This window comes from Ruditapes philippinarum, unplaced genomic scaffold (assembly GCF_026571515.1).
Source record: "Ruditapes philippinarum isolate M1 unplaced genomic scaffold, ASM2657151v2 ctg1024_1_1_1_1, whole genome shotgun sequence".
Taxonomy (NCBI): Eukaryota; Metazoa; Mollusca; class Bivalvia; order Venerida; family Veneridae; genus Ruditapes; species Ruditapes philippinarum.
This window is the reverse complement of record NW_026859187.1, coordinates 96,600-124,313: the sequence shown is the minus strand read 5'-3', so window position 1 is coordinate 124,313 and position 27,714 is coordinate 96,600. Positions and strand designations below refer to the sequence as shown.

The window sequence follows — 27,714 nt, the reverse complement described above, 5'->3', positions numbered from 1 at the left end:
TGTGTAAGTGACACAAATTATAACAGCCTGAGATTGTTTGTATGTGCCTTAAAACGGTAACGTGAACAAACAAAATAGAAACGATTTTCCTCTTTCTTTCAAAGTGGATCTTTTAGCTTATTTTGAATAAAGATAATGAACCAATTCATGCCTAGCTTAGTCGTATCTTGATTTAATTATCTGCTTGGGTTTTTCGTCATTTTAATATTCGGGACAAATTGGCAAAATGGCAAAAGGTTCATCCAAGAACTATATATCACAATGCCTTCTTCCGATCAGATGCATCGATTAAATTGATCAATTTAGTAGTAAAGTGTTAGGTATTTTTTGTACGAAGGAACATGTTCTTCGCTTAATTTTCCAAACCAATGTTGCCCCCTTTAAGGTTCTGTTAAATGGTTCAAGAAGCATTTAAGCAACTAAATAAATGACCTTTGAAAAGAAAAAATCTATGTTTCTTTTAAAAAAATCCTAATTAATAGTTCATTTTGATATAAATCTAAAACCAAATCCTCCGAAAACAGGAATTAGAATTCGACAGGAAAACTTTCATTTAGTCTTTTTATGAGAGGAAAATGATAAGTTTTGTTTCACACACATTTCTGAAAAGGATGGCTCATCCAACCATATTTTTACAACTAATTCCTTCTTTTTTCCTTTTTTTAAAAAAACAAAACAACAATGTTTAAATTTGACGTCCTCTTTGGGTGTAAAACAAACATATCTCTATATTTCGACTTTATACTTAAGAAGCTGATATTATCATAAAATCGACATACGCAACTAGAGTATATTTAAATCATTAGATAGAAGAAAGTGTTTAATGAGGGAAACATAACAAAGTATTCAGACTTTAAATGATACGACAACTATTGTACATCTTTCACACAACATCATTTATTGTGTGAAGTTTCCGGTTACTGAATATGGCATGAATAAAGCCAAGTATTGCATAAAAACGTCAGCTTTGGGGGATTGATATTCACAACAAATGTGATAGTCCCACTGCGGCATGATGGACACTTGTACATAATTACAGATATAATTTTCATTCCTATCATTTATTTGCTAATCAACCGTGAACCACTGAACAGATATTGAAATTTGATTGTATTTGTGATTTTCCCATAACTTATATATGATCATAGATTGTGCTGACTTTATTTAATTGTGTAATTTGACGTAAATTGATCACTAGATGTTTTTGTAATTAAAAAAAACATCATTTGGAAATTCTACATCATATACAAGCTCCTGTATATGACACGGGTTCCTTCAACATTTTGAATCATTAGGCGTTTTATGAATAGAACTGGTGTATTAAGCGTGATGCAATTTAATTGTATTGAATGAAAACAAGCTGCCTGAATGATTTAGTTTTAGTTCTTGCATTGTCGCTATTTATGTTTTCAAACAAATAAAACAGAAATATTCGGTATTTACCTTTATACTAATCAATAACTCAAACGCTTACAGAAAAACACTTCTTTATAAATGATTGAAACGCCTTTGCTTACGTCAATTTAGATTGAAGAAACAGTAACAGTTTTTTAGCAAAATTTGATGTGATTCATCCAGTATTATTAATAAAATCTAATATATCGTAGAAAAATAGTATATCCTTCTTACAAAATATTAGTTTATACGTAAAATACTTATAACTATATTTGAGCCGCGTCACGACAAAACCAACATAGTGCGTTTGCGACCAGCATGGATCCAGACCAGCCTGCGCATCCGCGCAGTCTGATTAGGATCCATGCTGTTCGCTATCAGTTTCTCTACTTAAAATAGGGTTGGTAAGCGAACAGCATGGATCCTGATCAGACTGCGCGGATGCGTAGGCTGGTCTGGATCCATGCTGGTCGCAAACCCATTATGTTGGTTTTGTCATGACACGGCTCATTTATACTTTACACTAATCGAATGTTTTACATTAGCATTCGTCATTCAGTTTGTATGAAGCAGACGTCTGTGTAAGTATACTTCATAAAACCAATATATAAAACAAATACTTCAAGTCAACAAAACATAATGATAAATCTGTCCAGGCTTTGATTGTATGGACCTTGACCTTGACGATAAACGAAATATAGCGAAAATGTTCGACCGACGATCTTCCATTACTTTTCTTATAAAATACAATTATCGATTGTTTTATCCAAATTTCATTTCCTTGTTTATGATGACGTTGTGTATATTAAAGGAGTTCTTCTTAAGCTCATAATCCTGAAAAAAAAATCTTTCATAAATCGACTATTACATTTCAAACGATAAAGATAAGAACAAACGAAATACTCACTTAAATTGAAAACAACTTCTTTACATTTCTTAGCCCGACTTGAGTTAAAAGCGTTGTTGTTTTTGTTGTTGTTGTTGTTTTGTTTTTTTTTGTCATTTTGCACAGAAAACTATTATTCTTGAACCTATGTAACATTTAGTATGTGTGCTTCAAAGAATTATCTTTCAATTTTGTTTTCAGATCATTTAATGATCAAATATTTTATAAGGTCATGACAAGGTGTGTGTGATTAAGTGTCATTATAATTCTTCTTTTATAGTATGTGTTTCTTTAGAAATAAGTTTCATTAGAATACTGAATTTTAAGCGAAATTCATACTTGCTTCTGTGTTGTCCAAATTTCTTGACTGATAATTAATATTCCAAACGATGTTTGCATTTTCTCGTTTGGTAAAATGTCTTTACAATTCAAATGTTCGTTATTTCGGTATTACTGTAGCCACTATTAAACAATTATGCTTCGGAAATATTTGTGAAAAAGGGAGCGACTAAGTATAAAACATCACGCAAGAAATTACAAAATTGTCATTAAGTCGCTGAGATTTGAGGAATCAATGCTTCCTGATTTCTTTTGGGAAATCTTGATTCAGGCAATAGTGTTAGTTGTAAGTAAAAATGTTTGGTAAAGTAAGAAACGTAATTACTTTCCTTATGTTTGACTTGAATTTGCTTTGTTACTTTAGTCAGGAAAATATATTAAAGCTTTTTATTTTTCCGACCAACCGCTGTTTATTTGTCCGACCAACCGGCTAAAAGATGACAACCTCACTCATTTTCCAGAAATGTTTAAAGAAATTTTACCATTGCTTATATTGACTTTTTAAACACATATGAGCCGTATCACGACAAAACCAACATAGTGGGTTTGCGACCAGCATGGACCCAGACCAGCCTGCGCATCCGCGCAGTCTGATCAGGATCCAATCTGTTCGCTTTCAAACCCTATTACAAGTAGAGAAACTGATAGCGACCAGCATGGATCCTGATCAGACTGCGCGGATGCGCAGGCTGGTCTGGATCCATGCTGGTCGCAAACCCACTATGTTGGTTTTGTCGTGACGCGGCTCATATTTGCAATAGAAGGCTTTGAAAAAGTAATAGGTGTCAGACGTATCGACCGACTTTAAAAGATGTTCAACAACTGGCAGCATTCCACGTTAGCCTATATTGAGGTCGTCCCTGTCCTCTTTAATTACATTTCGCGAGTTGTTTTGTCTGGTTAGAAGAAACTATTTCAAATATGTATTCAGACAAAAGAAAATACAACTTAATATATGCTCGATTTGTTTTGATAGACACATTTTTAAAACATGAACAACATATGAAGTGAAACAAGAACCCACGGTTTAATTCCATCTAGATAGTACATTCACTTGCAACTTTAAATATAACTACGCATAGCCTGTTTATATATACTCATGCTTACATGAAATAATAACATAGTTTTATTTTTCTCTACAATCAACCTAATTATGTTACTATAAAGTTCTCTTTTATATACAAATGAAGTAGATTGCATTGAATACATGCGTATAATAAAATTATAAAAGCGTGTCTTTTTTGTTGCTGGGTCGTTTGGGGGTTGCGTTCATTGAACACCACCTTTCCTTGTTAACCTTGTTTATCATATTTTAAAATTACCTTTACAGAGAAACAAGTATTATCCGTGGTATTTCTTTTATTATTCTATATAATCATTTGCTCTTACATGGTAGTATCGCAAAATATTCTCACAATTTTTCGCGCCATATTTTACGCTATTTCCTTTTTTATTTTTTCGATTATCAAAAACAAAATTCTATTGTCCCATTTATCAAATGGATGTACGTAAAAGTCAAATATCTTAACACATCATAACACATCGGCGCCAAGAAAAAAATAAAGTAATAAATCAGCTGAACTGTTATTTTGTTTGAGAAGCAGTTTTGACTAGAAATGAAGGAAAGATGAAATTCATTCCTCTGCCGAAACATGAGTGCAGACATTACAAGTGATGTAATGTTTCAAAGCCAGGGATGTTAAAACTAAGTTGACGTTTTCTTTTAGTTCAAGAAGATATGACAAAAAAGTACTTTTTAATGCAAAATTATATCCTCAACAGAAAAATGATACAAATGTATACATATTTATATAATACAAAATGGAAAATCTCTTACTATTGGAATAAATTGAAATTTCTTTTTTTCCTTTTTCATCATTTTTATCACTGTGTATGAACAAAGGTCTTCTTATTATATATAGATATTAGTATCTTTGAGCAAGAAAGTAATTACTCTCTCAAATATTAAATAGTGCTTTTATTTTGTTTAATTCTTATGTAAAAGAGATATAATAGAAACTTGCAATTTCATGTAAAACTCTGTTGTATTAGATTGGAATTACTACATATGTTTAGCTATTAATTCATTACATTGAATCATAGAGAAGTTTTTAAGTTCTAAAAAAAAGTCTTAGAAACTGCTGTTGGTTTTTATTTCTCTCTGAAAATGCATTACTCAAAATATTTGTATCACGAATAGCTATTATTATGCCATGACAAATTGAATGATGGCAGTTATATTGCCTGAAGTCAAACAATTAGACCTTGAACATAGATAAGGGTTTAAATATTTGTCTAGATCATACTATCCAAATTCAATTATCTCTATGGCCACGGATTCTGTTTCTTGTATTTGATTCAGATGACAAATTGCAATATTAACTTAGAGATCTTATAAAAGTCATATATCAAAAAGCAATATTTCCAACAATTCTTTAGATTAAATCAGTGAAGCACTTATTTTGATCTCATTTAATTTGTTCCACAAGATACAATTTTCTAAATCTTATTCACAATTTGAGAGAAAGGATGTTGGTGATCGGATTCTTCTATACTCGGTAAGACGTTTTATATGAAAAGACGACGCCGTACATTACTGTTTTTTTTCTCCAATGTTGCCAAAATCAATTGCTGTAATACATGTTTGCATCTTGCAATTGCGTTTGTTGTTCAAGCTTGAAAACAGAGATATTCACGATTTCAGCAAAACTAAAGTACAAATACTCACGCAAAAACGGTAAGAAATTATCATTAAGCCACTCGGATTACTGGGAATCAATGCAAACTCAACCCTTTTGGGAAATCGGGATTTCAACATAGCTTGTGTTGAAGGCATGAATTTGTGCAGGAAACACATAATCCCGCATGAAATTTGTAATTCTTGACTATTGAAATGACGTTGAACTAATCAATGTTAAGAGGCAATTTAATTTAAGTTAATATTAATACGCAAAAACATTTGCGTCTTAATAGACGCCTTTTTAAAATGTCATAAATGCAGTTATTATTATCTTTTTTTACAATTGTTGTTCAGTTAAAATTTATTCGTAATACTAACACAGTTTTAGATGAATGAATCATTTCTTTAAACATTCGTTATCTACAGAAGGAACTTAAATAATTGGCAGATAGCGCAATTAACAAATGTTGAGCGGATTAAGTATTCTAAGTTTAAACTTATAAAATCCTAACATTTAGTTTTCAGTAGCTAAATTCAGCCTGACATCCTATTTATCTTGGAAAACCATTTCAATTTTTTTAATCTACAAGGGTTCTGATAAAATAAGAAAATAAGTTGAAATGTAAGGTTATACACGAAAATCACAATTTCTAGAATTAAAATCGCATTTAATGTATGCCGAACTGTAAAAAACATTAATTTCTTCCTGTTTTATCCGACATGGATCTCTTTTACAGCATGTTTTGACTGATAAAAGCTGTTTCCATTATCCCGAGATGACTGTAAGAGCATGGTCTTAATTGATCTTCATGTCTTAGAGAGGATTTCGAAAATATTTGTCTTAAGTTCTTTCTAATCGTTAACATGCCATGTTTTTAATCAAACTGGAAACTAATGTTTTGAAAATATCTGCGATCAATATGAAAGAAAACACTTGGTTATGACATGAAGATATTTGTTTATACTTGAAGATTCGTTTGATCTAATCGAAGGTTTACTGAAAGCGCAAAATCGAAACTTTTATTTTAGGAACAACAATGTTACATAAAAACATAAAAGAATGTCTATTTTTGTAAGCATTTAATTCGTTTCTTAACTGAATGAGTGGTGACATTGATCTTCTTTTGCTAACGTTTTCTGGTTTGTAATTCTAAAACATACCGACAATATTTAGATATGTTAAAAGGTTTTTTATTCCATGGTATATCAAACAAAAGTAATTTTACAAATATGTTGATCCTCAAAATACATTACATGAAAGAATCATATTTGTCACAAAGACCTTGCTATTCTATGAAGTAATACAACAATTAAAGAATCTCAGCCATTTGGTTGGATGGCCATAGCCATCTGTTCCGATTAAGTAGCCTTTTTTCAACAGAGACCAAATAATAAAGCGAATACGAAATACGAAAGACGGTTGTTTCCATTCTTTATGTTTAAAGAAATATAAAGCAGGTACATGGTCCATGTGTGTATTCATTAATAAATCCAAGCTAATAAGTTATCTTACGGTCCTAATAACATTTAACCTGTGATTGAAACCCATCCAACCAAACCAGTGCATTCAAATTTGATTTTAAAGGTCAGTAATGTCATTTCCAGATAGATAAACGCAGCTGTATATATAAGACTTAATACCTCCGGCCTATCTACCCCCTAGACACTTGTCTACGTTGTAAACAGACGTATCTCACCCCGTCCAGGTGTTCCTGTCAGAAATGTTGTCTTCCGTTGCACTATTTAAATCACTAATTATCTTTAATTGACCACTCTGACGTACTTGTGTTATTTATGTCCTGTCAACATTATGAACCATATACTAATAGTCGCATAATTTAATTATGCTGCTGATACATGTAATAAGGGCTTAAAGATGACTACCAATAATAGGTGGATTGTTTTACAATGTCTTCACAAATTAAAAGGTCTATGATTGTCAGGCGAAGCTTAGTCATATAGCTTAATTTAAATAACAGACATGAAAGCAGTAATATTGAAAGAATAAGTATAACCTACTAAGTGTATTTACCAATATCATAAAAAGTGTTAGTGAATGGTTCTACCCGTGAAAGCAATGACTCATTGATATTCTGTGTTATCAAAATACCAGAACAGTCAAAGCATCATGTTTCAAGCACATTTATTATTTAGCAGGGTTATGTTGCAATGTGTTAATTCAATTTTATATTAATTTAATTTCACAGGCGGGGGTGGCTTCATGAAATTGATTATTTGTTTCCATGTACTCAGTATTGTCAATAACTTACTTACATTAGCTTTACTCAATTCGGAATGCAATTAAGTTGGACATATATTTTACTGGCTTTTATTGGTCTTTCTTGCTGAAATACTTCATAGTTTTAAGTTTACATTCTTTATTCTTTTCTTTTTTTCTGTGAACTAGAAGTAGAATTTCGATAAAAATGGATACAGTAAGAGGATTTCATTAATATACAACCTCAAGATAAAAAAGTGTGAGTAATTCCTTAACTTAGTCAAGCACGATTGTTTTTAAATCAAAATTTGATTTCACACTCATACTATTACTTTAACAATCTTATAACTTCAAATATTAAATTCTATTTCTATACAATCTTTGAAATCAGCTTTCTAAACAACATCTTCGAGTTTTTTAGGATGTGGAACTTTCACAGACATTGCAGTTTTTGTAGCTTTTTCTAACAAGTATGACTTTTGTTTCGTTGAATCAAATTGATTGAAAAACCGAATGTGTTCACGTCAAGGAAAAACTGGATGATAAATTGTTTAAATCATGTATCATTTGATCTCATGTCAGCAACTCTGACGGAAACTCGGAGAAGGCAGGTTGCCTTTGAGATTACGCACGGATGCAAAATATATAACGAAGAAATTTTGAAGAGAAGAACTTTTTTTCAGTAATGTGTTATTTGTTTCTATTAATTTAAGGTACCATTGTATCAAACAGTTACTGTTTTTTCTAATACATGTAGTACATGTAGTTCAGCTAAGATAGCTTTTGTGTAAGAAACTATTTTTATTGTGTTTTGTAACAACGCGTGGGAATCAATGTGACGACATTCGGAACCATTTTAAAGATATAAAAAAAGCCGTTGGATTCTGATGTTCCCATGTTGTATTGTTTGTCGTAACATCGATATTGAGATCATAATGTGGATATGAACATAACTTCTGTAATATCATTATGCATATTGTCTTTAAAAATCAAGTGCGTAACAAACCCCTTGAAGCAAAATTCGCGTCTCTGATATTTTTTTAAGTTTATTTAATTTCGTTGCCGAGTGGCTTACATTGCTTGCTTAAATTGGTGCCTCATCAATTCAAAACGGTTCTCATGAATTAACTTAAAAAGAAAACTTAAAAATGTCCTAGGTGATTGTCTTTGCATTATTGAGTTTGTCTGTTATGGTTGTTTTTTATTATTGCGTGACAAACAAAGATGAAGCTGAATCTATCAAAATAAATAGTTTTTAATTCGAGCAACGTTCGGTTGAAGCGGAATTTCCACCCATTACTTTATCATGTTGTAGTAAAATAAATCTTCATAGGCGTTTATAACATTATGAAATATTGTTTCTAGAAATAAGAGAAAAAACTGATAGAAAAAAAAACTATTAAAGTGAAGAAATGAAAGCTTGTACTTTTCTGTTATTATGAGGAAATTAATATTAGAAATATCAATAAAACAACAAAGTTTTATGAAGGATCTTGCTTCCATTAGAGAATTACTTTATATTATAAACCTATATACTATCGTTAAAAGTGAAAAGTATTGATTTAAGCCCCCCTCGTCTATCATTTTACGTAACAGAAAATGCTTTCCTAAAATTAAATTTACGGTTATGTATCGTTCTGTTCTCATCATATCCTATTGTCGGAGGATAATCGGCACATTAAAGTCAACCATCCTCGGTATTCAATATCGGATTACAATTCTTCGTGTAGCCCACTGTAAGCAGATGATGCTAAAAATAGCTGCCACATCCTGGGTTAGACGAATCAATATTTTCCGCCAAACATAAATAAACGCTGCACCATTGGCAAAATAATGTTTCTGCCAAAATTGAGAGACATGTGGCTTTTGCGACATATCCGCAGATAATATACGGAGGCGAACATTTATTCTGCAGTTTTTGTCTACATTTGAAGTTCCTTACAAATATATTAGAAAATAAACTGTATATAATAGTGGCTTTAATAAAGCAAACGACTTAAAAAAACAGTCCAAAATGGTATTGAATTTGTTATTTTTTATATGTATGACCTTATATATTTCATTTACCTCGAAAAGCTAATTGTTTAACAATGTATATCATCATAGCAAGAATTTCCTCAGGCTGAATTGAACTTACGATTGAAGTATTTTGCATTGACGGATGAAAATCAAAAACATGATATAAATTATATTTAATTGGAAGCAAATAATTTTGTGTGCATGTTTGATTTAATTAAGAAGATAAGAAGAAACGCAGGTTTCTATCAAGTATTCTACATGTATAAAACATTTATTACTGTTGTTAAATAATTCTCTGAATCCTAAGAGTAGCGAATAACAATATGATATAATCATAAACATTATAGTTTTATATTCATATATTTTGTAGCAAAATGTATATAAGATTAGAATTATTGTTGTAAACTCATACTACCCAAGCACTTGTGATCAATGGTTCATAAGTACTCTTAAGGATAACAATTTTAGTAGGTTAGATAAATTCAATAAAGCACGAACACCTGCATATGTTTTGTTGCTACTGTTTACGCATGCCAACTTGCTAAAACATTAATTTCTTGTGACTTATCTGACTCCAATTTCAAAACATATTTTTTACCGATAAAACCGGTTTTCAATTAACCTTCTCCCGTGAAGTTTTACTGAAAGTATCAAAGGTTTAACCATGTTGCTTGTTATTTTTATGATCCAACGCGCGCATTTTGTTTTCTGCGGTTCATGATCTTTTTCTCTCATCATTATCAGGTTTTCCTCGGTGCTCTTTGTCATATTTAAATTAAACTTTCACTTTATTTATAGTTGAAATATCATTTGTCAAATTTCAAAGAGGTGCGTTTTTGTCTGTTTTAATTGGTACAGTTTTTTATAATTTAGACAAGTTATCAATGAAAACATATTCCTTCAAAACAACGAGCACACAAATTATAAGGACATTATAGTAAAAATTGCATGGCATGATAGTCAAAATTTAATCTGGTGAGAAAATACTTGAGGCATTCGTATAAAATATTGTTGACTACTTGTAATCATGCATTTATCATCTCTCGACTTGTAATTACTTACCTGATATATAAGTTCCCTTAACCATATAATTACTTACAATATCCTGGTTGAGTGGCAGAAATTAATGAACATTGAGATGTGATGATTCATGGATTCCGTGCGATAAACGATGAAATTAGAAGATATTATATTTTATATGAGCAGTGACGACTGTAATAAAACTAATAATGAACATTGCTCGGAAGAAAATAATAAAATAAATCTTCATACCTGTGATGAATGGGGGGGGATCCACAGTCAATTGTTTACATAATGACGTAATCATGTGTACACTTAAACAATAGAATGGGTGACACAAATGTTTTAATCCCGCCAAAAAAAAATGGATGCCTTATTAGATTTGAATAAAAAATGGCGCTGAATAACAATAGAAAGCTTAGCACACAAATTAATCCCGCCAAAAAAAAAAATGGATGCCTTATTAGATTGAAATAAAAAATGGCGCACTGTTCTTCCATAACAAAAGAAAACGAAACATAATTGTAGGGGTCACATAAATATGGTCTAAAGTACACAATAGAAAAATGTTACCATAAAGGATTAACTAATTCGGTCAAAATATACAAAGGAAAACTATAATCAAATTATTGGTTTAAACTATGAAAAGAAAATTAGGACAAAATATTATTAATAAGTCTAGACCAGCTGTGGTCAACTCATCTAATAAGCTACTTTAGTATCTAGTATTTCTTCTTCTTGATATTGTATTTTACTATCATCAGAAAAATGTAAAGTTTAATCAATTGTTTACATAATGACTTAAGAGTGTGTACTTTATAACAATAGAACAGGTAACACTCCAAAAAGAGCAAATGAGCAACCAAAATGAGCATATGAGCAACTAAAATGAGCGACTGAGCAAGGAAAAATGAGTAAATGAGCAATCAAATGAGCAAATGAGCACCCAAAACGAGCAAATGAGAAACCAAATGTGCAAGTAAAATGAGCAATGAGGAACCAAATGAGTAAGTGAGCAAGTTAAATGAGCAAGTTAAATGAGCAAATGAGCAACAAAAAAGAGCAAATGAGCAAGTTAAATGAGCAAATGAGCAACCAAAATGAGCAATTAAATGAGCAAATGAGCAACCAAAAAGAGCAAATGAGCAAATGAAATGAGCAGATGAGCAACCAAATGAGAAAATGAGCAAGTGAAATGAGCAAATGAGCAACCAAATTAGCAAATTAGCAAACAAAATGAGCAAATGTGCAACCAAATGAGCAAATGAGCACCCAAAATGAGCAAATGAGCAACCAAATGAGCAACCAAAATGAGCAAATGAGCAACCAAATGAGCAACCAAAATGAGCAAATGAGCAACCAAATGAGCAAATGAGCAACCAAAATGAGCAAATGAGCAACCAAAAGAGCAAATGAGCAACCAAAATGAGCAAATGAGCAACCAAATGAGCAAATGAGCAACCAAAATGAGCAAATGAGCAAGCAAATGAGCAAGTGAAATGAGCAAATGAGCAACCAAAATGAGCAAATGAGCAACCAAAATGAGCAAATGAGCAACCAAATGAGCAAATGAGCAAGTAAAATGAGCAAATGAGCAAGTAAAATGAGCAAATGAGCAACTAAATGAGCAAATGAGCAAGTAAAATGAGCAAATGAGCAAATGAAATGAGCAAATGAGCAACCAAAATGAGCAAAAGAGCAACCAAATGAGCAAATGAGCCAGCAAAATAAGCAAATGAGCAAATAAAATGAGCGACTGAGCAAGCAAAATGAGTTAATGAACACCCAATTGAGCCACTTAGCAAGCAAAACGAGAAAATGAGAAACGAAATAAATTAGTTGGGAGTATAAAAAGGAGAATTGGCATTAATTTTGCCATTTGATCGCTTAAAATAATGGTATTCACATGTCTTTTGTGTTATAAAAAATTCAATAAAAAGTACAATTTAAATAGGCATTCGCATCTCAAACATAAGAACAGTATGTCTGAAAATAATATCAGCAATGGAAATACATCAGATGAGGAACCAAATCGTAAACCTTATCTATATAGAAACATTTTCGATCGGTTGAGACCTAATAGATCCAAATCTCATCATTACGAAGAAGACGATGACAGTGAACAAGATAATGACGATGAATCTTCTACTATAAGGAATGACAATGGCAAACAATATGATGATGTTAACAAGAACAAACATATTGACATCTGGAAGTATTTTACAGAGCTCACATATGAACAAGGAGATGACGTTTTAAATGAAACAGCCAGTAAAATGCGTAATGAAGACCCTGATAGCTCTCTTGAAGAAATAAGAAATAAAGCTTTTGAAAAATTACGCTCCGTGTATCATAAAGCATTCAGAGAAGTTTATTTGGATTTTATTGGAAAAATGTATGCACTTCAGCGCAATCCTACACATAAAAAGATCATGGGAACTGTTAAAAGATTGAGAGAGGAAGATAATTTCGAAACTGATGAAGCTATACAGTATGCTGTTAAAAAAAGAAAATTTATGTTAGAACGTGTTATGGACAAGTACCCATTACCAGAACTTGAAGAAACATTTGATGATGATGATGATGATGATGATGATGATTATGATGATGATGATGATGATGATGACAGTGAAAAAGAAACTAGTAGTGATAAATACTGACATTTTATCAATAAATGAACAAATTATTAAAGACATGTGAAAGTTTATATTATTTATTCATATTTTGGAAAGACAAAAGGACAAATGTTAGTGTGGTACATTATGATTGGAACATTTTTTTATCATATGCCAAATGCGTTTTATTTTAAATATTTCTTTTTGTAAATGCAGTCTGTAATAAATAAATTAAACTGTATTATTAGATCTTTGTTTTATTTTGTTTATAAATTTATGTATATCCTTTTCTTAAATCGTCCAACTAATCCATGTTGCGCCTGGGTGTATATAGTTGAAATGCAAAAAAAGTTATCTGGAGAGAGAAATCTAGTCAAGGGTATGTGAAAACGTGACATAAAAATCTATCACCAAATAGCTGTTTTTGCTCTGATGATATTTTTGAATATTAAGTAAAATCCATATTACCACTTCAAGCATGTCAGGAAAATAGTTATACTGTGGCAACTATAAGGAAGAACTCGTTTTTAATGGTGGACAAGAAGTGAGTAATTTAGGGACACACCTGTATACAAAGGGCTTACTTATTGACATGAAATAAAAACTTTTAATTATTGTTTCTTTCTGTTATCAAGTCATAAAAAGGACCAATGTTTATCTTGGCGCTGACATCAATTTCACAGATGTTAAAAATCTGACGGTTCATTGCTATACAAATTCCAAGGTGATGACATTATCACTTCAGTGTTGAAATGTAAGATTTAATTGGTTTCTTCGTTCTGGCAATTAACAGCAGAAAATGCTTAATCTTTGCTAGATCAAAATATAAAAAATAAGAATGTGAATAAAAAAAAGTTTCAGTACAATGTATATAATTTTAGGTTGTAATTCCTATCCTCGCTTAAAAGTGGTAAATCAAATCATTTAAAATTTCTCCATTGAATAAATGAATGTTCATAACTGATCCGAAACATCGACACAGAAAGGCGTCCCTTTGTGGATTTATTACCTGGTTGAAATATATGTTACATTTGGGGTCATACTGGTCATACATACTTAAAGGATTGTTTGTTTTATCAGGTAACCACATTGTCTGGTTAAGAGTTTAAACCATAAATATGATAAAAGCAAGATTTACTAGCTGGTAAAGAAAGATTTATTTTCTTATTAAGGATTATTCATTGACAATTATTGTTTTGTTTTACTCTAATGAGTTCTAAAGATACATGTAGGTGTTGAAACCATTGACAAAACAGGCCTCATTATATTATAAGAAAACAATAATTGGGTATGAATTCTAAATAAAAGGTAACTTGTTTTGTATGTATCCCACCTGACTATCAAGTTTTATCAAATTTACTGCTTTAGAAATACACAGTAAATTAATTAGATCAAGCATTGTATGAACCACAGAGAAAGTACTTGCCTTCAATGAGAGGTTGAATTGCTGGCCTTGGATGTGATGCGTAGTAACTTTAATGAAGAGAATTATATACAAAACAAGTGGCATAGGTTTGTTTCTTGTCAACATGTGCAAAAATATGACATGTCAATTTTTGGAAAAATGACAAAACAGGCCTCATTATATTATAAGAAAACAATAAATGTAATTTTGCATTTACATGTATAAGATTGACTTTTTTGGAGTGTTACCTGTTCTATTGTTATAAAGTACACACTGTTAAGTCATTATGTAAACAATTGATTAAACTTTACATTTTTCTGATAAAGTAAAATACAATATCAAGAAGAAGAAATACTAGATACTAAAGTAGCTTATTAGATGAGTTGACCACAGCTGGTCTAGACTTATTAATAATATTTTGTCCTAATTTTCTTTTCATAGTTTAAACCAATAATTTGATTATAGTTTTCCTTTGTATATTTTGACCGAATTAGTTAATCCTTTATGGTAACATTTTTCTATTGTGTACTTTAGACCATATTTATGTGACCCCTACAATTATGTTTCGTTTTCTTTTGTTATGGAAGAACAGTGCGCCATTTTTTATTTCAATCTAATAAGGCATCCATTTTTTTTTTGGCGGGATTAATTTGTGTGCTAAGCTTTCTATTGTTATTCAGCGCCATTTTTTATTCAAATCTAATAAGGCATCCATTTTTTTTTTTTTGGCGGGATTAAAACATTTGTGTCACCCATTCTATTGTTTAAGTGTACACATGATTACGTCATTATGTAAACAATTGACTGTGGATCCCCCCCCCATTCATCATACCTGAATAATTTTACTTGATATTTTTTATTGAAAGTAAAATAAAGCAACAAGTGTTCCCTTGTTTTAAGTTTCATTCTGTAAAATGTGCAAAAAGGTGCTGCTACGTTGAACAAGTAGTTCGCTGGACTCATTATAAGTTACAAATATTTGCAGACGTTTTTTACTGAGGAAGATAAGCTTTCATATTAATAGGCCGTGAAATGGGTGAGGAAACGGTATTTTGCTCTAAGGGAAACAATTATTGACGTATCATCACTCTGTGCAGTACTACATTTTCTACTAAAGTTTCTCTCACATATGTTACAGTATACAAAACAATTTCAATTTGAGCATTATATTCTCAGCTATTTCTATGATTATAACTGTGAAAATTCTTTGATGTTATATCACCTCATTTCATTCTAAAGCTATACTCATTTACTATTTTTAGTTATTTCAAGAACTTTCCCGTCCTTACCGGAATGATTATTCGCAAATTTGAGCTAACAACCTGGCGTTGTTTCATTACCGAGTTTGTTTTAATTAAAAACGTTTAATTTTGTAATTAATGGATATTCTAGATGGCCTGGATATTTTGCTGTGGAGTATTATAATGCTCTGTTTAGTTTGTTATTCTTGTTGTTGTTGTTGTTGTTTTGTGTTGTTGTTGTTGTTTTTTCTTTGGTGTGTGTTGCCTTTGTCTTTACATAATACTTCTCTTACTACCATATGAACGAAACTAGTCATATCCTGTAGATAAAAACTTTCAAAAATAGTAATTATGAATAACTGTTTTAATATAATTATTCATCGCACAAAAAATTAATACATGTATCAATTTGTAAACGCCAATTACATCCTTTAAAACAAAGTCTGTAACGCTCGTATGAAACGGCCAGTAATATTACTACCTTAATATAACAAGTATAAAATGCTGGCTTGAGAAGTCTGTCTATTAATTACTGATGATATGATTTCCCTCTTTTTGTTATTTTCAAACAGTGCACGTTTGTGACATTTTACCCGTAATCATGTGTTTCTGTTTTTTTGTTTTTTTTTTATTGGGAAATGCCTTCATTGAATTCCTCTTTCCTTGTTGAATTTTATTCTCATATTTTAACCTTTTCTACTGAAGTACAGAAATGTTTGTTGTGCGTCTCCCTAATACATTAAACAATTGCAATGTCACAATGTTAATGTGCTAATACATCAAAGTTAGAACAAAGTCAGCTGCATTTACACTGATACTTTCCAAAAATCAATGTCTGCATACATGCGTTTTCTGGGATACAAGAAGCTTCCAGTGCCACAATACATATATCACGAACAAATGTTACCAAATTGTCATTTACTTGCTTAGATTACAGGAATCAATTGCTGAAGAAATTCCTTAGGGTAATCGTGATTTTATCATTGTCGAATTGCTATAAATTTGGTTGGAACTGGAAAATAATGATTTTACGTTTTTTACCACATCTTCTTGCTGGGATACGTTTCTTGTATTGGTAAACCTAAACATCTATCAATCTTACTTATAACCATTAAAGGCAATGTTATGCTTTTAGATAAGCTGCTGCATGCAAGTTTATACATGAGTTTTGTAAATTGTTAGACGTACGATTTAAGGATGTATTGTATGTGTCATATAAATTCGAATTTATAAAGGGTGAATTCTCGTTTCTACCCTATACTAGTTTATATCATACACTTTTTATGCCATACATTATTTTATACCATACAGTAGTATAAGTATATTTGAAACCATCTAAAAATATTCAAAATGTTTTGTTGTAAAAATTGTAATGAATAAGTTGGCCTTAAAATGAATGATCATAATACACCCTGGTATTTCTACAGTAATCAGGTGCAATCGTATGAAATGCGAAGTGCCAATTCTGGTTGATTTATATCAAATATAAGTATGCATATTCTCTTAAAACATATCATTAATAACATTATGTGACTTCATTATCACAGTAATCATCTCAGGATAATCTTGAGCAAACTAAAACACTTCATTCTAAAGAGGTTTCTATAGAAATCAATGCGAAATTAATAAAATAAGAAAATTGCCAATTAACGTTTGTAATTAAGAATGAATATCTAGAATGTAAAAATAAAATATATGTGGAAAATTAAACAATTCTCATTATAATTGTAACGTTTTTTATAACATTATGTATTCAATGCTTATAAAAAAACTTATGCAAAAATAAACTTACGTATTTCGCTAGGACGAAACTTATAATTATTACAATAACTAACTGAGCATGGACTTATAACTAAGATTCTCAACATAAAAATTTTGAGTTGGAGTTCCTGCCGGTTTGTAATTAACACAACAGTACTGGTAAATTGTAGAAAATGATCTGCAAAGTTGTTGAAAAAAGGTCCATACTTATATTTCAATCAAGCTAATGAGTATAATTTTATATTATATTTAATATTATATTTAAAACTAAAGGTAACATTTTCAGATGTATTTTTTTTATTTTTAAAAAGATCAATTCATATTTTGATGACGCAGTGGCTGACGTTTAAAAAAAGAGTAAGATTAAATCCATCCTAATAAAAACTATGACTCAACTGAAAAATTAGCGTTGTTTACGTTCTTCTATGTAACGAAGCAAAAAAAGTAATATTTCCCCAAAAACACTTGAATAGACAAGATAGGATTTTAATGATTTAGATAAACCTAGAAAATCCAAAACACCTGTAGAGGAGCTATTTTTGCAAACCTGTCGGAAATTGATTTTCTATCGTTTCATTTGACTCTCGTTTATTACAAGTTTCGACTGAAAACAGCTGTTTTGGGTGTAATACTTCAGTGAATGCAGTTTATCTTCTCTTTAACAAAAATTGCTTTTGATATTGTTTGTCTAAGATTCTTCCGATCACGACCCCGCCATGGCGTTTTCTTCAAAAAGAGTGTTTCTTTCTCAAAATATTTATTACTTTCATTAAGACAGTTATTTTGATTTCAATTTAAAAAAAAAAACGTTTTTTTTTTTTTTTCGTATATGAAGTGTCGTTTAAAGTGTATCCGGTTTGTAGTCTATGTTTTATTTTCTGATACAAGTTTCCTTATAGTTTTGTTCCATCCGTTTAATTTAAATTACTTTTGACTTTATTGAAAAACATCATGACCTATTGCAAAACATAGTTTTCATTTACGGCCGGACCTAGATTTGAATGTTAATCATAATAACTATAAAGAAAATAGTGTTTCTTGTGATAATCGAGCTCAATAAATTAGCATAACAAAGTAATAAACTAAGATTCTTATCTCCTCCTTAGACATATATGTCTATGATAGGGGTATAAATGTCTCTCAAAGTGGACATAGCTCAATCATGGCAGGTGTTGTTTTCGAAAAGTTTGACTAGCATATCACTTAATTAAGAGATTGTGATCTGATAAATCGCCGGTTTTAAAAGGTCAGTGATACTTCATGAATTAAATGTTTTGGATATTTGTCGAGAAATCAAGTGATATACTTTGCGTATATGACAGAACATTTTTTTAAAAGAAAATTATGAAACAAGTATTTATGTAACAACAACTACTGATAGTGCTAATGTTTTAAATGGAATATAAATCATTTTGACTGTTTAAGCTAGAAAACATGGATTTGGTGGTACATGGGTCATGTCCATCAGACTGAGACTGATTAATCCGCCCTGAAAAGACTGATTCGTCGAGGAAACAACACTAATTCATTGTTTCTGAGAGATCTCACCTTTTCAAGATTTTGTAACTATTGATTATGAATATCTTTTCAAAATAGATTGCAGTGTTTACCCCTATAAATGACTAGCATATTCCCTATAACGACATTTAGTGGAGCGATTGAATAATTGTTTCTAAAAAAATGAAACAAAAAGGAAAGTACAAAAATATTTACATGTTCTCCATAGTGACTAAGCATGATGTTAAATCATATAGTTTTCCTTTCGGTTTGATGTTTAGATAAACTGAACACTTTCCAATAAATATGTACCTTAGAATATAGACGGGGAGATATATAATTTAAACGAATTCTTAAACATAATTTCTTTTCAACTTACCACTATTTATTGTAATACCATATAAAATAAATATACTTTAATAAAGTGAACAGAAATACTTCATGCCAGGAGTGAGATACTCGAATTGGTGTGTTTGTTTAAAATATTTTTTTTCATATTTTTGCCATAATTCCCGGTATTTCTTTTTAATATTTATTTCACGGTGATTATTGGCTAAGACGGTGCTAGAGTGCAGAAAAGTTACAGACTCAACAGACTTGTCTATAAGAATTTCATGTTTTTCATTGGTTTAGAGGGGAGTTACATTTCCTTTCATGATTTTTTGTTTCTCAAAAAAACCAAACTCCCATTGAGAATTGTGTATATTGAGGTAATATAATTAATGCAAAAAGTATTATGCGCTCTCTTATGTAGGTAAGACAATTTTTGCAACATTATTTCAAACACGAATTAAATAACAAGTGTTTTCAATTTATTTTGAAATTTTAAGCACTGCGATATAATTGTTTTTCCGTGTTTTTACCTAAGATTATATTTTTTCAGGTTCACAGTAACGTTTCAGAATACCATAACGACAATTTTAATTATAATGGTTTCCATTACTTTAAATTGAATTTGTATTTTATAGTTTTATTGGCACCATATTACCTTAGTTACTATAAATAACTTTTCGTAGTGCAGCAATTGTATTCATAGGAAAACAGGTAATATTGTTGGTGAAGAGTGCGTTATTGAAATAACATAGATTTACACAAATGTAACTGTAGCATTTGAACAACCATTGTAAGCCATTGAATGTTCTTATTCAGGTGAATCAAATTTTCATTCTGTTAATGATAGATTTCCAAACACAGACTTTCCGCTTACAAATAAAACAAATGTAAACATAAAACGCTGTTCTGTACATTTCTTACCTATTTTCGTGCTATAAAATACATTTGTTAAGAAAGAAATGATTATGTTTTTGTGAAGTACGAATATTAATGTGTCTGCTTGCAAATACGCATGTTGGTAAATTCATTATAGCAAAACATATAAATAATCCCCATGTGGTTAATAAATCATGAAATACCTCAATATAACTAAACTTATTTTTAGCAGAATTTGTGCTACAGTAACATTTCTTCAACCGGATTATTCTTCGTCTTACATACCAATAAATATAATATTTTTCGACGTATGTTTTTGTCAATTGTTTATGGAATTCCTATCTAATTATTAACGAGAGCTTACAAATTAACACTGTCGTACAACCAAGAACACAATAAATTTTCCTGCTTTATTGTGGTATTCTTGGCATTTAAACCACTATTAATATTGTAACGTTACATATAATGAATGCTTTAGCACATAGGAGTGTCAATTAATACAATTTAATGTTGACATGTCATGACATAGAAAACCCTTTAATATAACACAGTGACTTCTTGACTTGACATCTTTACTTTTAAAAGAGAGATAAAAGAGAATATTTAATGATTAATGATCTGCAACATATTGTATATTCGATTTAAAGTACACATGATTCAGTGCCTACTTTTAAAAGACTAACGGCATGCTAGTTTGTCGACGTCACTTCCGTAAAGGAATTTTATCATACATTGAGGTATCCTGCGAAATACTCGTAATTGGTAATGATTATTATAATTAAAACAATCCAATTGTAGTTTAAAATAAAATACCACGGTAGTAGGCTTGTGAAGTCTTCCGGTCTTCAGTTATTACATTTACTCAAATGTTTCGTTTATATCTGTAATAATACAATATACAGTAAACATGTTTACATGTCAGTCCAATTTATTATACAATTTATTTTATTTACATTGCTACACACATTATTTTAAGCAACATTGAAGAATCAAAGACGAAAGAAATTTAATTAATTTTATTACCACACCAACAGTATGGTAACATTTATTTTTTCTTAAAGCTCAGTTATTCATGAATTATCTCTTTTTTTAATAATCGTGTCGACCAATTAATACTCCCATGTTACAAAGTTAGCAATAGTGTGTCAATCAACAAATGTACATTTTATGATTTAATTCAGCGTAATTCTATCAATCTAGTTTATTTTGGTGAATGCGAGGAAAAGAAAACTTTTATGTCTCCTAGTCACGTCACCATCTGTGTTTAGTCTGTAAATAATTCACCGTTATCGACCGGAAACAGCAAGGTCCGTTTCTAACTCTAATAGAAGAGCGCAGAATAGAACCCAATTTATCTAAAAGGAACCCAATTTATTTTCCAAACACAACAGATTTTATGACACTCTTATCGACTTAGGTCTCACCAGACGCGATGCAAACACTGATAAAATAGATCTGGTATTAGGAAAAAACTGAACGTGGGTCTTATTTAATTCTATTTACTTGTATATATTCAACATCAGGAAGATTGGTTCTAATATTTGGCGTCACTCATGTCAGAGTATCTTGGAATAGCCATCAAACGTACCAATCTGCCTAATTATTTATATTGATGCTTGCAGGATATACTTGAACGTGCACATTTCCATATAAATGAGGCGGCATCGATATGCTACGAGATATCCTGAAAACTATTTGGCATTTTCTGAATGTATGTAATTTTATGATGCGTGTTTATGCAAATAATAACGAGGGCGGATAGTTACCTACAGTATATTATTAGACATGTGTTTCTATCTCAAACGATAAATGATAGTGATACAGACCACAAAAAATATAATGTCTGTCTAAGCTGAAGTCAAAATTATTGTAATACAATTCAGTATCCTGAGTCATGTAAACATACGGCATAAAATACAAAAAGATCTTCATTTTTCGCTTCTTTTTTAACTGTTCTGGGATAAAACATTCTTTATTTAAAGTTCGATAACAGGTAAAATAACTTGTCGTTTTGTTGCAAGAGGTTTTTTTTTAAATCACACTAATTCAAAAACGACATAAACGTACCATTAGGCATGTTAAATATCAGCAGTGGATGCTTTATGAGTCAATTAGCGCAAAACTACTGACTTTTCTAACTGCTCACTGAATGGCAATTTTGTTTTATAAAGATATGCAATGGAACTCATATCATGTTGCATCCATACAAAATTAATATGTAACCGTTCATTTTATTAAGCACTGTTTTTGAAGTCACTTGTACAGATATAACTACAGGAATAATGCCACTTAGCCCCCTTTTTAAATAAAGTCAGTAAAAATGATGTATATGCTCGCCCATATGGATCGTTCATGTGGTGAGGGTAAACAAACACAACACAGTTATCTTAATGTATTCATTATCATTTGTGTAATTTCCAATATCATCTGCTTGAATGTCCACGACTTTTATTGTCAGGATAATCTGACTGAAAATTTCATTAACTGAAGTGAATTTAATCATCATCTTTTTTTTAAAACATCTTTTTAATTCATTTATATTTGTTAATGCATTCATTTTTAATTTATATATTCGTTCTACTTATTTATCTCTATGCAGCTGAACATTTATTTTTATCAATTAAACAACTGTCTTAAAAAATAATTGACCAATAAATCTGACGATCATCAAAGGTGTTTCCCTCAGCAAGCAATAATTAGAATTTCTGTTGCAATATTTCCGTTTAAATTTGAACTAGATTTCTTAAATGATATAAAATTATTCAAACTTTATAGTTTTGCTGCTGCCTGCTCCATTGAAAATAAGTGAATTTTTAAAGTAAAAACCTACGTAAAATCATTTTCCATGTAATGCCTTCAAAGAAATGTTTTTGCGACAACTTTTCGGTTCTGTTTTTTCCCTTTTTTACATTGTTTTTCCCTATATTGTGACTTATTTAAACCCAACACAATTTAAGGCTTTGCTAAAAGGGGAAAAAACGATTAAAAAATTTTAAAACGGGGGCCCTTTGCCCTTAAAACTTTTAAATGGGTTTCCCAATTTTATGGTAAAAAAAAATCAATCCTTTCCTTTTTCCTTCAAATCAGGTTTTAATTGAAAGGGAAATTTTTGAATTTCTCCCTTGATTTCCGCCGGCACCCCCTTAACTTTTTTGGACTTTAAGCCATTTTTAAGAGGTGCCAAGTTTCCAATCAGGGCCGTATATCCCAGTTGCTTTTAAAGAAATGAAAAAGTGAGGGGTTTTTGGGAAACGGTATTTTGCATTTACAAACCTTTAAAACGGGAAAAAAGGTTTTTTTTCTTTTATGTTTAATTTTGTCGGTTCTAGACTGCCTTTAAAATTTTCACTCTGTCTATCTTAGTGAGTTGTTTCGTTCGGCTTCAATATTGTTTTCCTAGTAACATGACTGTTACCTATTGGAAATGGAGAACACGTTATTGATTACTTGCCCTTAATCATGCAAACGAACGAAGTTAATGTGTTTTCTGTAAATGGCCCAGATGTAAAACTAATCTCCTGTACCAACCTGATAAAGTGATGGTATTTGTTGCAACATAATGCAATATTCAAGGATACGAATGAGAAAACTACATATTAGAAAAAACAGAACAATCCTATTTTACAAGGATGAAAGGGGAAAGGAAATGAGAACCGGTAACATGTCAGATTGGACGCTGAGAAATGATGAAATGATCGAGATAAAGCAATGTATCATTTCATATATGATTGCTGATTCACGTGTTATAGAATTCTGAATTGTAGATTAATTTGTTTTTCTGTCCTGAAGGGTGTTTCAGGTACAACTGTTTTATTAAACGTTTGCCTGTGTTCTCCATAAATTAGATCTCTTTTGCTTTAAAGATTTTTGGTTTTTTATCTTGCCACGGACAAGGTATTTACTCATATGTTCGATAAACGTAATATGAGTCATACATTATATATTTATAAAGTAACATCTGTCATTTTGTTAAACAAATAATAATTTAATTTATACCTTGAATAGAAAACCTGTAAAGGACATTTTAGTTTAATGCATTAAATATGAATACTGCATTATTTTTAACTAAACAGTGCGTTTTCATCAGTGAAAACATCAATATACTGGGGACATGTGTATCTTAGCTCTATCACTCTGTTTATGGGATAATCATTAATTATTTGAATAAAAACATGCACTCACTTTCATCATTGCTCTTTAAAGACAATACGCAAACCCAGGTATCTTTATTACGCACCGAATGGTATAGAACGACTTCAGAAAATAAATGTTTCTGTGTAGAATGATGAATCTTTCAGTCATAATGACAAAATCAACATTAGAAATTTTGTAATGTACAAACGGAAATTGTGCAGACAGTCCACAGTTGCTTTAATAAATCAGTGCCTTTAAGCTACTGTGAGTTCGTGTAGTGAAAGAAACCGTTAGAATTATCGGCAATACATTAGTAAAGTTTTATGTTTGTATCCTTTATAACTTTATTTGTGTTAAGATTCTGAACTTTCTGATTTTGAAGATTTCAAAATTTCTATTGTTTAAAGTGTTTAAGATTTCATACATTATTAATTTGGGATTTCAAACTTTTAAGATTTTAAACCGCCATTGCTTTATAATTAAACATAAATTTTTAGACTGGTCAAAGGGGATTAAGTTTTTTTTGTGTTTGATTATTTATGTGCAAAATACATTTGAACTGCTAGAACTTTAAAAGTTTAAAAAAACCTATAACTATTTTGTATTGTCTCTGGAAAAAATTAAATTTAAAAAAAAAGTAAAAATTTATATCTGACCCGCCCCGGGCAATTTACTGACAAATTTTTTATAGTTTTTTAAAACCCCTAAAATAATGCATTTCACCCCCGTCAAAAACCCCACAAAAAACTGATTTTTAAAAAATGAAATAACTTTAAAACGCCCAAAAAGTACATATTTATTTTTACGCCCCAGGGTTCCAAATTTTTCAATATTTTATAGACTTTTAAAATTTAAAACTAAATTGAAAGTAAAAGGGAATTTAAAAGAAAACCCTCCTGAAGCACCGCCCAAAAAAGAAATTCTTTTTTAACATTTAGTTATTAACAACTTAGCTGGTAGTGACGAAACTGTATAGCTTACTATTACATTGTGTATACAATTGTAAGAAACATTAATATATTTATTTGTATTTTTTAGTTTTTTTATTGTAACAAATTGATTGCAAATGACTAATATAAAAGTGTTATTATCTTACGTTGATAGTATCATAACGCGGAACAAAGTCTTCGTTAAGTATTCAAGGTGGAATTAAAGGGGAGATAATGTGATTAATTATACGACATAGAAAATGTATAATTTATAAGGATTGATTGATTCACACTCCTGTGAAGGTATTTGTATGCACACACCTGCTAGAGTTTGAAATAAAGATTGAATTAATTGATTTGCATTCACTAACCTTCAATAAGCAAGTTACTAACACGTCGGTAACGCCTTAAAGATTATAGATTTATTATGGTGATAATGGTGTAATGAAAGTGATAATGTACAAATGTATCAATAGGCACTTGTGTATTGTGTATTTGGACTACTCATTACATATACTAGATTTCCGAATTTTAACCGAAATTACTTAAAACTTGTCGGAAAGCATTTAATTATAAGTTAAAACAAGGATTTACATCATTTAAGGTAGATTATATCATGCAATCATTGGCATTTTACTAAATATATCAGGAGTAGTTTTTTTCTCTAAATAGAGGAAGGAAAAGATTAAAAATATGTTTAAGGATTGTGTTTTATATGTTATTTTAAAGAGATAAAAATATTAAAAATTAAGGTTTTCAAAAAAAAAATATAAGAAAATATAATTACTTTTCAATTTATTACCTTTTTTATAAATATAAAAATATTTTTTATTCCAGGGGTTATTTTGGGGATTTACTCATTTCTTCCCATAGTTTTTAAAAGAAATTATTTCCCACGTATGATGCAAACTCACTGGAGTTCAATACATTTTTTTTATAAAACAATATACGATAGTTAAAATGAATGTTGTATCATAATTACGGATTGCACGTCGCTAACAATAGCAGGACTATTTTGAGTATTTTCCAGATCGATCTGCGATGATACGTTCCGACATGGCCCATTTGGTTATTGATAATAAACTGTCGAGTCATTTTGAAACAGGCTGATATTTTAAATAAACTTAATTTCATAAAATGTATTTTCAGACCAAGCTGGTAGAAGATAGATCGAGGCTCGATGTTGGCGACTAAAAGATCATGGACCTTTCTATTGCATTATTTCTAGGATGGATATTAACATGGCTATCACTTGATATCGTAAATGGAAAGAGTAAGTGCAAGTTAATGATATACATATTTAGTTACTTACCTTTTCTCAAATACATAGTAGTGAAAATGTAAAACTAAATCATTTCATTTATTATCGTCATCCCTAGATGTAAATTTTTTTTATTTTTGAAGGCATACATTTTGAGAAGGAACGCAATTTTCCTAATATATAAATACCCCTTTCCTAGATTGACATTTATTTTGTGTCAACCAGGCCTTTATCAGGGGTGTCTTCCGTTAACTTCGCTCCCTCTTGTTGATTTTTGTATAAATATTTTATCTACGCTAATACTTACAGATCTTTATTCATGCTGTTATCCCAAAAATGGATAACTTAATATTCATGTCAGTTTGTACTTATACATTGTTTACCTTTTATAAGAAAATAAATCTGAAAATTCCTATATATATATTTTTATTCTCTGAAGCTGATGTTATCACTCCTCCGCCTGAAACAAACATCATTACGTTATCTTCCCCGCTCCCAAATGTGTCTATTTGTAAGAAAATTCGATATTTATCACCATAGGGATTACAATAAGTAAAGGTCTAGTGCGTAGCCATAGTTTATTTATATTAAAAAAAACGTCCATTTTCTCCTTATAAGAGACATTGAAAATCTAAAATTATCTCAACAATTAAATGGACTTTTAAGATATCCTTAGACAAAGGTTTCTATGGTAAAGTTTGATACAGATATAACTATATATTCACTGTCAGGTTCAATTACGAAACAGTTGACATCTGACTGGGTGTTATCTGGGTGTTATGTTGAAGCGTTCTGGCATTCCATTTCCTGGCTGTTAGTTTGATTTCTAGAGTAAGGTGGTTATTTGTATCTTTGAAAATAAATTTGGGTGCATTGATTTGTAAATCAATCCTTTTCCTCTTAACATCCTATATCCCAAATGTATGGAAAGGTCACGAATTGGCTGGTTCAGATTTTACTGAGAAAATGTGTTAATGTTGTGTCTGAGAACACCTTTTTGAAAATATGGTAGACAAAATGTGCTCACTTTATGTTTAAGGAGTTACTAATTTACTTTAATTTTTTTTATTGGAGGGGCTTTTTGTAATTGATGTAGTATAAAACA

General features: G+C 30.5%; 1 protein-coding gene across 5 annotated transcripts in view; it reads left to right on the top strand.

Annotated features, from left to right (window-relative positions):
- Positions 1-27,714, top strand: part of LOC132755558 (neuronal acetylcholine receptor subunit alpha-10-like) — a 119,763-nt gene that overhangs the window by 59,047 nt on the left and 33,002 nt on the right. For all 5 annotated transcript variants that reach the window (XM_060746439.1, XM_060746442.1, XM_060746440.1 and 2 more), the window contains one exon: positions 26,498-26,621. In XM_060746439.1, coding sequence (XP_060602422.1) covers positions 26,549-26,621 — 73 coding nt within the window. In that variant the 5' untranslated portion in view covers positions 26,498-26,548. The remainder of the gene's footprint in view (positions 1-26,497; positions 26,622-27,714) is intronic.